The sequence below is a fragment of the Humulus lupulus genome, chromosome 4 (assembly GCF_963169125.1).
Source record: "Humulus lupulus chromosome 4, drHumLupu1.1, whole genome shotgun sequence".
NCBI classification, from domain to species: Eukaryota; Viridiplantae; Streptophyta; class Magnoliopsida; order Rosales; family Cannabaceae; genus Humulus; species Humulus lupulus.
In genome coordinates this window covers 233,008,560-233,021,198 of record NC_084796.1, presented here as the reverse complement: position 1 = coordinate 233,021,198, position 12,639 = coordinate 233,008,560, and the positions used below count along the sequence as shown (strand labels likewise).

Sequence of the window (12,639 nt, the reverse complement as noted above, 5' to 3'; positions counted from 1 at the left end):
ATCATCACCAGTAATGATCATATCATCAACATATAAGGAAAGGAGAATACGACCTGCATTGGTACACTTAACAAATAGTGCTGAGTCATGATTACTTGAGAGAAACCCAAGAGAAGTAATAACATTCGAGAACTTCTCAAACCATGCTCGAGGAGCCTGTTTGAGACCATACAGAGCTTTCTTAAGCTTACAAACTTCTCCATGATTGTGAGGGACCCCAGGAGGAGGAACCATGTAGACCTCTTCATGTAAATCGCCATTCAAGAAAGCATTCTTAACATCCAACTGAGATATATTCCACTGACGAGTAGATGCAACTGCTATAAGAGCACGGACAGTAGTCATTTTTGCAACAGGAGCAAAAGTTTCCTCAAAATCCATACCATACTGTTGAGAAAATCCCTTAGCTACCAATCTAGTTTTGTAGCGTTCAACAGATCCATCAGACTTGGTCTTGATTTTATAAACCCAACGAGAACCAATTGTATGTTTACCAGGAGGTAAAGATACCAAATCCCAAGTATCTGTCTTGTGCAAAGCTGAAAGTTCCTCATTCATAGCATGCCGCCAAAGAGGGTCAGTAACTGCTTCTTTATAGGATAAAGGTTCAGAGAGACAATGAATAGACGCTAAAAACGAAGTGAAAGGGATAGAATAAGACGAATAAACAAAATGTGGTAGTTTAGTAGACTTACGAGTGCGCTGAGGATAGCGAGGAGGATCTACAGTATCAGAAGGATCTAGAACAGCTGTAGGCGGAGGTGTTTCAGAAATGTCAGCCTGCGAAATACCAGTATCAATAGCTCGAGACCTGCGAGAGTAATGAAGTGGAAAAGGGACTATAGGAGCAGGAGAATATTCAGACTCTACAATTTGAGGAACTTGAGGAGAAGAGGTACTTGTATGCTCACAAGAAGGATCAATATGAATAAGATCTGATTTGGTCAAGTTGAGAGTAGTGCCAGGAATAGAAAAGAAGGGTATATGCTCAAGAAAAACAACATGGCGAGATACATATAATTTTTGAGAAGTTGGATCAAAACAACGATATCCTTTTTGGCCATCACCATAACCAAGGAACACACAAAGTGCAGAGCGTGATGACAGTTTTGTACGCTCTACACTAGGACGAAGAACAAAGCAAGTAGAACCAAAGACTCTCAAAGAAGAATAATCAGGGATATGTCCATATAGTTTTTCAAAAGGGGACAAACCTGAAGTGATTGAAGATGGAATCTCATTAATAAGGTTGACTGCAGTGAGAACTGCTTCTCCCCAAAACTGACTAGGCACAGATGAGGACAACAAAAGAGAACGAGCAGTTTCAATAATGTGTCTATGCTTTCTTTCAGCAACACCATTTTGTTCAGGGGTATCTGTACAAGAAGTTTGATACACAGTTCCATCTAAAGCAAGCAAATTACATAATTTATTTGACGTATATTCACCACCTTGATCACATCTAAAACATTTAATAACAGAAGCATGTTGAGTTTTTACATAAGCTCGAAAACGATCATAAATATCATAGAAATCAGAACGACATTTCATTAGAAAAACCCAACAAAATCGAGTGTGATCATCAACAAAAGAGACATAATATCTAGACCCTCCTTTTGTAGCAATAGGAGAGGGTCCCCACACATCAGAATGAACTAAGTCAAAAGGTGCAACAGAACATGAAGTACTTTTACTGAAAGGTAAAGCAGAAAATTTTGCAAGTTTACAACCACTACAATCAGAAATATCATGAACTTGCAAATCTCCTAAGGTTCCTGTAGAAGCTAAGAATCTTAAACGGGAAGCTGAAACATGACCAAGGCGAGAGTGCCATAAATAAAAACTAGACGATGATGGAGACAATCGAAAGGAAGACAGATCAACACTAGGAGCTGCAAATACTAGTAATCTCAGCTCATCCAAAACATATAAACCCCCCGCCTACGGCCGGTCCCAATCAGCTTCTGAGACTGCGGATCCTGCACATGACAAGAGGTAGAAGAAAAAGACACTAAGTAACCAGAATCACACAATTGACCAACAGATACAAGGTTTAGTGAAAGCTTAGGAATATGGTAAACATTAGGAAGTGATAAATGATGACTGACAACAGAACCAACACCTGCTAATGGCATAGGAGTACCATCAGCAGTCATGACAGGCACAGATGATACAAGACACAAGGAAACAAAAGATTTCGAATGTGGAGACATATGGTGCGAGGCTCCAGAATCTAAAATCCATGTAGAGGATGTCATACCTGAAGAGCTAGTAGGGGGCTGACCTACCGAAGAAGAGGCGGACATGGCATGTGGATGCATGGTAAGAAACTTCTGAAACTGTTTTGAGAGGGCAGCAAGAGCAGGATTGGAAGATGAGGCCCCAAAATCATACGAGTCAGATGGAGGTACAGTAGCAGCGGCATTAAATTGCGGAGGACGGTATGGTCGAGGTTGTGAGTGGTTGCCAAACTGTGGTTGGCTACCATAATGAGGCGGTTGATTACCGAATTGAGGAGGTCTGAGTTGATGTCTTTGTTGCTGAGGTGCACGATTTACTAATTTAGGACACTGAGCCTTCCAGTGACCTTTTTGTTTGCAAAAGCTGCATTCATCAACTCCAACCTTTGTGTGAGGTTTATTCTCATGGTGAGTAAAGTGTCGAGGAGGAACTACCAAAACAGAGGGACTGGGTGCTGGGAGGATGCCTTTTCCTGCTTGAGACTTAAGACGAATTTCATCTGCCAACAATTCACTAACTACTGAATCAACCGAAGGAAGTGGAGAACGATGCAAAATAGAGCCACGGAGTCCCTCAAAGTCATCACGAAGTGCCATCAAAAACTGAACCAATCGTTGTTCCTCCCTACGAGCAATATATGGTGCAAAAGCTCGTAATTCTGCAGATTCAGTAAGGGCCAATTGATCCCATAGATCTGTCATAACTGAATAGAACTCTTGAATACTCATATCTTTCTGTTCAAGAGCTCTAATATCTGATTCTAATTGATATTGCTTTGCAAAGTTAGACTGAGTATACAGCCTTGCAAGATGGTCCCAAACTTCCTTCGCTGTTTCATACTTGGCTAGTTGGGTACCTATGGAGTGTTCTACAGAGTTGTTTATCCAAGTAATAATTTTTGAATTATCCACTTCCCAATTTTCTAGCAAAGTTGCATAATCCGCTTTGTCATTTGTTGGTTTAACCAAAGTTCCAGAAACATAACCCCACATCTTTTTCCCTTTCAAATTTTTTTTCATCACATAGTTCCAATAAGAATAATTCTTTCCATCTAACCTCACACTAATGGATTGAAGGGAATCATCTCTATTACTTGCCATTTCAAAAACAAATTTCCAAATGCTATCTCAGACAAAAGTTCTCAAATTCTGCAATCTGACGAAACCCTAAAATTTCAGAATGAACACGAAAATCACATACCGAGTTACGGCAAAGATGCTTCGACCCAGTTTGCTGCAATACGAAGGAGACCCAAGCCAAAAAAAATTCCATAAACCCTGCTCTGATACCATGATAATTATGCAAAGACACAATCCATAAAACCCAAAAGAGAGATAGCAAAAAGATGAAGAGAGAAAAGGGAGGCTAGAGTGTATTGCAAAATATAGAGAATGTATTCTAGGTTACAAAACTAATAAGCCAAGCCCTTTTATATAAGGCAAAAGATATAAAATAACAATAATTAAGAAGAGACTAAAATGCCCTCAAATAATAACTCTAACAGTTTCTTCCACGTTTGCTCTCGCAAAGAGAATTGTATCATCTGCAAACATGATATGTGTGATTGAGGGAGTAGAAAAAGCTACCTTAATTCCTTTTAATTTTCCACTGACTTGTTGTCTAAAGATAAACTTTGACAAAACCTCATTACAGAGAATAAAGAGGAAAGGCGACAAAGGATCTCCTTGTCGCAAGCCCCTGCTTGGTATGATTTTTTTCAACAGAGCACCATTTAGTAACACTGAGAACTCTTAGCAAAAAGGACGACTCCATGCGGTTGTAAGCCTTGTGCATATCTATTTTTGATGCCATAAGGCCTCTAGTGCCTTTCTTCTTTTTTATTACATGCACTATCTTCATAGTTAAAATTGAAGCTTCTGCAATCCACCTCCTTGGGACAAAGGCAACTTGCAAGGGGGAAATTAGCTTGTTAATTATCTTCCTCGTCTTGTTAGATAGGATTTTTTCTATAACTTTATAAATGAAGTTTCAAAGACTTATTGGTCTAAAGCTTTCTACCGCATCCACATTCTCCTTCTTTGGGATTAAACAAATGAAAGTGTAGTTGAGTTTCGATGGAGATCCCAGACTGTTTGGCCGACTTCCTCCTCAACAAGAACTTGACAAAGTCTCTCACTATCTTCATTTGTCACTTTGTAATCAAACAGGGTTTCCAGCTCTGCATCAATATGGGGATTATCCGACAAGAATAAAGAAACCATTAAAAATTTGAACCATTTCTTTCTTGCTTTTCTTCAAATTTCCATACCTATATCGGACAACCCAAATGTTATTTCGACATCTTCAATTCATTGTGGACTTATGAAAGAATCTAGTGTTTCGATCTCCTTTCATCAACCATGTTTCTCTCAATCTTTGTTTCCACATGCTTTCCTGTTATATCCATAGCTCATTTAACTCAATATAAAGTTTTGATTCCTCTTCCACTAAGGCCTGACAATGATTTTGGTTCTACAACCACAATGACATTTTCTCAATAATTTTAATCTTTTTCTCTAGTGATCCAAAGTTAGTTTTACTCCACCAATGTAAAGCTCTTTTGGTTGCTTCAAATTTTCGACAAATTTGAGTGCTGAAACATAAATGATCGAAACCTCTCCACACTTCATCTCTCGACCACTCGTTTGCAGTTGTCATCTCTCGACCACGCCTGATTGAATCTTAAAGGCCTTCCTCCTTTAGCCTTATCCATATGAGTATCAAAGACAATATGCCCATAATCTAAAACTGTAATTGCATAATTTCGAATCCTCGATTTAGGAAAACTCGTAACCCAATCAATAGAGGCTATTGCTTTATCCAATCTTTCTCTAATAATCCCTCTATAAATTCTTTTGTTTTGCAAAGTATATTTACATCCCACATAACTTAGGTCCACGCTTCCTGTATCATTAAGTCCCTCATAATTTTAGTATCATTAAGATTGAGTCTTTTACCTCTGCACTTATCTTTAGCACTCAGTAAAATATTCAAGTGTCCCATCACTACCCAACTACTTTCACAAGCCATTATCCTCTGCCTTATTTTTCCCAAAACCACTACTTTTTTCCGCATAGGGAGTCTCGTAAACAACAAAAAGAGTCCATAAAAAATTTACGTTTTCGTCCCACACCAGTAGTTCGAAGATGCCATTGGTTGCATCCAACACATGGATCCGAGCCTCCTCATTCCAAAAAACACAGAGTTTCCAAGAACGCACCCTTCCAGTAACCCAAATTCTTGCATAGACATTTCATATCCTCTTCTTTGACTTTTGTTTCCAACAAAAGAACATAATCAGATTTCAATCTCCTAATCCAAGAAAGAAAGAAATGCTTGGATTGCCGGGGTCCTAGAAAGTCCCCAACAATTCCATGCTAAGACTTTCATGTGGATGGAGGGGGCTTGATAAGGGCCGCCTCCTTGCCCGACTAAAAATTTGGATCCATGATAACTTCATGTTTGGATTAGGGCCCATTAAAACATATGTTTTGAACAAACTTAATGTTTTAGGAAATAAATAATTGAAATGAATTTTTTCTTATATTATATTGTTTGTTTATTATTATTATTAGAATAAGATTATATAAATATCAGAAAATTATCAAATTTGTTATTATGAATACAATTTTGTATTGGTCCGAGAGGATTAAGATTGTAGGAATAAATTTGAACAATTTACAGTGAAACCGAGTTATATGAAATCTTTGGATTAAATACTGTAAGTAGGGTTCACTAGTATTATGAATACATGTAGTCTAGATCCAGATTAATGATGTAGTAGGACATCTTAGTAAAGGTACTTTGTATAAAGTGGTTATACATGAACATGACTCGATAGGTTGTTAATACTTAATAATATCGTTTACTTTATAAGTATTAATTAAACATATCAATAAGGTGATCATATACAAATTGATCTTAATCCTAAAGTTATTATAAACTCTTGGTCATGTCATATGAATTCTTTGCTTTACTCGTTATGGTTTGTCAGAATGATTAGGCTGAAAACTTTTGTTTTGGGAACTCATTGATGTAAATGGCTGGAGACATAATATACAGATATGAAATCTATACATTTCCAAGAGGAATTGAATAATGGTTCTCTTAAGGGTTGGCTTTTGAAACTAAAATGTTATTGAGCTCAAATTCATAAATCAGTTTATGAATTAACCTTCACTAGTAAAGTTAATGGTACTTAAGGAAACAAGATATAATTGAAGAGGTTAAACGGTGGTTAATTCCTACTTTAATTATGAACCATTAATAGAGGATTGAATTGTATGTAGTAATTAAATCGACGGACACTTTTATGTTTTAAAAGTACTCAATAAATAAATGTCTATAATTACAAGAATGCAATTTCATATTTTTAGTGGAATAATATTGAGATTAATAAATTAAGCTTATTATATTAAAGAGTTTTAACTAATAATCTAAATTTATTGGAGCTTGAAATTATTCAAGGTAAGAGTTGAAATTGGGAAAAATAAGAAAAATGTCATATTTGGAATAAATTTGTTCGTCAGAGTCAAATATGTAATTGAGACAAATTAATTTATTTTCGAAATTAATTAATTATAATTTTTCAAAAATTACTTTGGTATTTTCAAAAATAGTATTTAAATAATTAAGATAATTAATTTTATTTTTTTAAATAACGTGAAAAATATATTTTTGATAATTCAAATTCAAATTGAATTTGAATTTGAAATGTTATTTATTATTTAATTAATCTGATAAATAAGTTATCAAGTTTATATATTTTTTAATAAATAATAATTAAAAAAAAATTGTTGAAACGCATCCCTGAAATCAGGAATGTGTTACATGCCAACTACATTGGCATGTAACAGAGTCCAAGAATGGGTCTTTGATATTTCTTTTATTTAATTATTTAATAATTAATTTATATTTTTAATTTTAAAATTTAATTAATTCTTTTATAAATCAATCAGGAATATATACTTTTCAACACAAGATAACACAAGAATTTTGACAGAGAAAAAAATATATCGTATTATTTTTCTCTATCATTGAAAACTGTTTCAGACATAATATTCCAAGAACTCATGTTTGAGAATATCTTGTGATTCAGAAACTTTTCTCTACCATTACTCTACATGCCCACACATGTCTTGATGTATAGAAATACATCTTGAAAGATCATGGTCTGAGTATTTTGAATAACTATTTTGGATTGGATGTTCCTTGGAGATACAAAAAGTGTAACGCCCTACTACCCAGGGACCGTTATGGTGTGCATTTTAAACAGTGCTAAAATCGCTAATCGAATCATTTGGCCATAATCATGTAGCTAAATGTGATTAATGGTTTAGGGTTAAAAATTTTGGTTAAGATAAAACGTTTCACTAAAATGTTTACTATATACATTGGGATCCCAAAAATATAATTTAAAGGTTAATTACAATAAAACATTTACAACCAGCCGACCTAATAGGGTTTAACCCTAGTTCCTCTATAAACCCTCGACCGTGGCGGTCGAGCAACCGCATATGTACACATCGTCACCTAAGCTCTCCAACTCAATGATGGTTCAGCTTTCTTTTGCCTTTACCTACACCACATAGCACCCGTGAGCCGAAGTTCAGCAAGAAAACTCAATATGCTTATGAGCAGTAATGACATGTTACTAAATCATAATGTGCATGATTAGCAATAATAGTCCTATTCATGCATGCAAATTAGTCCAAATAATGGTTGTGGGCCCTGCCCTTTGTATAGCTGACTTATGGGCCCTGCCCTTTGTATTGATGACGTCATAATGAAAATAGATGGCCAATGTGTCCATCTAAAATAAGTGACTCAAATAAGTGACAATTAAGTCACGCACTAGGGGTCCATACCCTAATCAGATGAGTGAATATCACTTTATGATTTCGGTAATCATACTGGGGTTTGTAGCCCAAATTAGATGAGTGATTAACACTTTGAGATTCTTGTAATCATGTTAGGGCTTGTAGCCCTAATTAGATGAGTGAATCACTGTAACTCCCATTTCTTTTTACAAATACATTATAACAATTATGAAAAAAAAAAAAAAAACCTCATTTCTTTTCTCTTACTCTACCCAAAAATATTCTTAACACCCTTCTAAAGTTCTAAACCTCGAAGATCTAGGCGAAATTCTGTCCGTAACGCTAGCCTACGAAAACCTTTTAGGTAAGCTCTTTCCGAGCCTTTCATTTAAGTTATTTAGTTATTATATATACACAGATTATTTTACTATGTCGTTATAATGCCAAAGTATATATATAGATTATTTTACTATGTCGTTATAATGCTAAAATTTATATATAGATTAAATTACTATGCCGTTATAATGCCAAAAGTTATATATAGATTATTTTACTATGCCGTTATAATGCCAAAATTTATATATAGATTAATTTAATATGTCGTTATAATGTCAAAAGTTATATATAGATTATTTTACTATGCCGTTATAATGCCAAAATTTATACATAGATTACTTTACTATAATGCCAAAATTTATATATGGATTATGTCACCATGCCATTATAATGCCAAAAGTTATATAGATTACTTTACTATGCCATTAAAATGCTAAAATTTATATATAGATTATTTTACCATGTCGCCGTAATTTACAATGCCAAAAAATTGAAATATAAACTATTTTTTTTTATGTATCGTTATAATACTGAACTTATATAGGCTATGGTCACACTTTGAACTATTTGGACTTTTATTATATGACCTTATTCCCTATTATTATGGACTGATACTATGACCTGTACATTTCCGTATGACCATGACCATGACCACGACTTTTAGACCAGGACCATCCCATGGACAAATATAGTATGATCATACGCCTGGACATAAAATAAACAATAAGAAGAAAAGAAAAATAGAATAACAACAATTATAAACTAAAATTACATCATGTAGATTTTATGTAAGTTAATAGTTTGTGTTTATATCAGGAAGCTAACAATTTCGGTTGTTTTATCAAGACGCAAGGTAAGTAGAATCCTCATCTACAATACATGTCTTTTATGTGTCTTATGTGCATTTATATGCTTTATATGTTATCCTTCCATGTTTTTATGCATAAGTTATTTTTAAGAATGTTATATTTCTTATGCATAAGCACGCTTAATGTTCACAAACAAGTTATTGAAAGTGTTAAAGTAGAGGTGCTGCTTGGGAGACCTACGTCCCAAAAATGTAAGGAGGGAGATGTACTTCCCTATATAATGAATGTTTATGAGGGAGAAATTTCCTATTATCATGTTTATGTTCAGGTGGGAATGTGATTCCCTATGTAATGCCGGCAGCAGCATCCTCTAGGGCCCAAAAGAAAGGAAAGTGACAGAAAGAAAGAAAATACATAGCATGTTGCACGTTTATTTTAATGCATATGAGGTAGTTATTCTGCTTACTGAGCTTTAGCTCATCAGTTAATGTTTTGTATTGTAGGTAAGAGGCCCCAAATATAAATCGTTGATGCGTATACGTGGAGCCAACATGACTGTACATATGGGGCTGACCTGAAGGGAGTGGAGTTCTGCTATGCTATTTTATAAATAAACAAGAAACTTGGTTTTATTATATTTCATTAAAAGTATTTTGTGAACTTTATCATTTACTTAAAGCTTTAAAATTATTTCATGGACTTTGTAATTTACATAAAGCTTTTCAATTTATCGGTTGGATACACTTTCATCTCTACGTTAAGGTGTAGTAACGCCACGAAAATTATTTATAAAAGTATTAAGATTTGTATGTAAGATAAAGTTTTTATTTAGTTGTGAGTATTGTATGGTTTGAGGTTATCAACATTAGTTATGTATTGTTTAATAAAGTTTTTGTAAATTCAGAATTTAAGTATTGTTATATTCAGGTTAAACTTTGTTTTTATACTATATATATGTATGTTAAGATTGGAGGTCGTTTTAGAGTGGTATCAGAGCAGGTCGGTTTTGAAGACAATCCCATATGTACAAGCATGATGGTAAGCGTGGTACTCATCAAGTAAGTCCTTATGAATATATATATATATATAAATATATATTAGCGTTAAATTTAATCCCTTAGCAAAGTTATATCTAGTGCTACTTGACGTGTAAATAAGTGATATGGTCATTTACTTTCAAGAAAGTTTTATTCATGGTAATCATCCCAACTCATGACCTTTTAGAGTTGAAGAATGGAAGGACATGCAGCTGGAGAGCCTACTGCAGAGCAAACTATTCCAAATGTTGCTGAGCTAATGCGGAAATTTCAAGAAGAAAGGGAGAAAAACCAACGGTTAGAAGATTTACTAGCACAATACATAAGTCAACAAAGAAATGAAGGACGACCATAGGGTAATGAAGAATCACCACATGATAGCGCAGACCACCCACCAACAAATGGAGCACAGCAACACGCACCACCTCCGACTCCTCCAATAGAAGTCAGGAATGCAATAGCCAATTACTCTCCGGAGGCCTTTATGAAATTCCACCCCCCGGAATTTTATGGAAGCATTGATTCGAAAGTAACAGAGAATTGGATTCGCACGATGGAAAGAATTTTTGATCTAGCTCGAGTCCCACAAGTAGACAAAGTGCGGCTAGCAATATACTTGTTGAGGGAGGATGCTAGCTATTGGTGGGATACTATGGCGGCCATCCATGGAGTAGACACAATGACTTGGGAACATTTTCGAAACTTATTGGAAGAGAGATACCTTACGACTGCCTTAAAAGATGAAAAAGCAAGAGAATTCACTTACCTGAGGCAGAAAAAGATGTTGATGGAAGAGTTTATTCGAAAATTTAATGAACTCTCAAGATACGCCCCCCACATGGTCTGTACGGATGAATTAAAAATCAAGCATTTCAAAAATGCTATTCATCCTGACATTCGCAAAGACCTCGAAGTAGCAGACTTGGAGGGAGCTTCTTTTTCCAAAGTTGCTGACAAAGCCTTGAAGATCGAAAGGGCAATACTGATGCAAGAACGGGAGAAAGAAGCTGAATTCAGAAGACAGGACACAAGGAACTTCCGAAATCGGCAAAATAACCATTTCATGAAAGGTGGTCCAAGTCAGAAAAGTAGTGACAAGAAGCGGCCTAACCAGTGGAGTTTCAACAACAACAACAACAAGAGAGGAAAGGAGCAGTCCCAAGAAAAGCCAGGATTTCCTCAATGCCCCAAATGTAACAGATATCATCCTGGTGAATGTCGGGTTGGTACTAACACTTGCTACATATGCGGGAAGCCGGGACACTTTGCAAAGGAATGTTCCAACCGTAATGAACAATATAAAAGGGGAGAATAAATGAAAACAAACGCCAGAGTCTTTGCCTTGACTCGAGAAGAAGCGGAAGCAAGTCCATCCACAGTAATCTCAGGTCAGTTCCTTTTCAATAACATCCCTGCATCAGTATTAGTTGATTCTGGAGCTACACACTCATTCGCATCAGTGCATTTAGTTGGTAGACTGAATGGATTACCTGTTGAGATGGATACAATTTTTAGTGTAGCACTGCCCTCCGGGGAAGTGCTATACTCAACTCATTGGTATAAGACTATACCAATTACAATCAATGACAGGGAACTATATGTTAACCTGATCATTATCGACATGAAGGACTATGACGTCATTTTAGGAATGGATTTCCTAACAACGTATAACGCTAGAATCGACTGTAGTAAGAAAGAAGTCATTTTTGCACCGGTAGGAGAAGACGAAGTTCATTTCCAAGGAAAAGAGAGACGAACTCCTTCACCAATGATTTCTGCAGAAAAGGCCAGAAAATTACTAGCAAACGGATGCACCGGATATCTAGCAACGATTTGTGACGTCTCGAAAGAGAAGCTTGCGCGACCTGAAGACGTTCATATTGTACACGAATTCATGGAAGTATTTCCAGAAGATCTTCCTGGAATTCCTCCCGATCGTGAAATTGAGTTTGAGATCGAGTTGTTACCTGGTACAACTCCGATTTCAAAGGCCCCTTACCGCATGGCACCTGCCGAACTGAAGGAACTAAAGACTCAACTGGAGGAACTTTTGGAAAAGAAGTTTATAAGACCCAGTCATTCACCGTGGGGAGCTCCAGTACTATTCGTGAAGAAGAAGGATGGTACAATGAGAATGTGCATTGATTATAGGGAGCTCAACAAAGTGACGATTAAAAATAAGTACCCGCTACCCAGGATTGATGATTTATTCGACCAACTACAAGGAGCGGCAGTATTTTCAAAGATAGACCTTCGTTCAGGATACCACCAGCTCAAGGTGAAGGAACATGATATTCCCAAAACGGCGTTTCGAACTCGTTATGGACATTACGAATTCCTGGTGATGCCATTTGGACTAACTAATGCTCCTGCAACTTTCATGGACCTCATGAATAG

General features: G+C 35.9%; 1 protein-coding gene across 1 annotated transcript; it reads left to right on the top strand.

Moving 5' to 3' along the window:
- The first annotated feature begins 10,438 nt into the window (after window positions 1-10,438).
- On the top strand, window positions 10,439-11,557 carry LOC133832995 (uncharacterized). Its single transcript, XM_062263262.1, has 2 exons — window positions 10,439-10,539; window positions 10,624-11,557. Exons 1-2 carry the CDS (start codon window positions 10,439-10,441, stop codon window positions 11,555-11,557), a joined length of 1,035 nt encoding a protein of 344 aa, XP_062119246.1.
- The last annotated feature ends 1,082 nt before the right edge of the window (window positions 11,558-12,639 follow it).

Bases quoted from the DNA above. Each gene is read 5' to 3' on its own strand.
- LOC133832995 (XM_062263262.1), top strand. From the start codon at position 10,439: ATGGAAGGACATGCAGCTGGAGAGCCTACTGCAGAGCAAACTATTCCA. The intron at 10,540-10,623 runs GTTAGAAGATTT...ACCACATGATAG, and splicing joins GAAAGGGAGAAAAACCAACG to CGCAGACCACCCACCAACAA.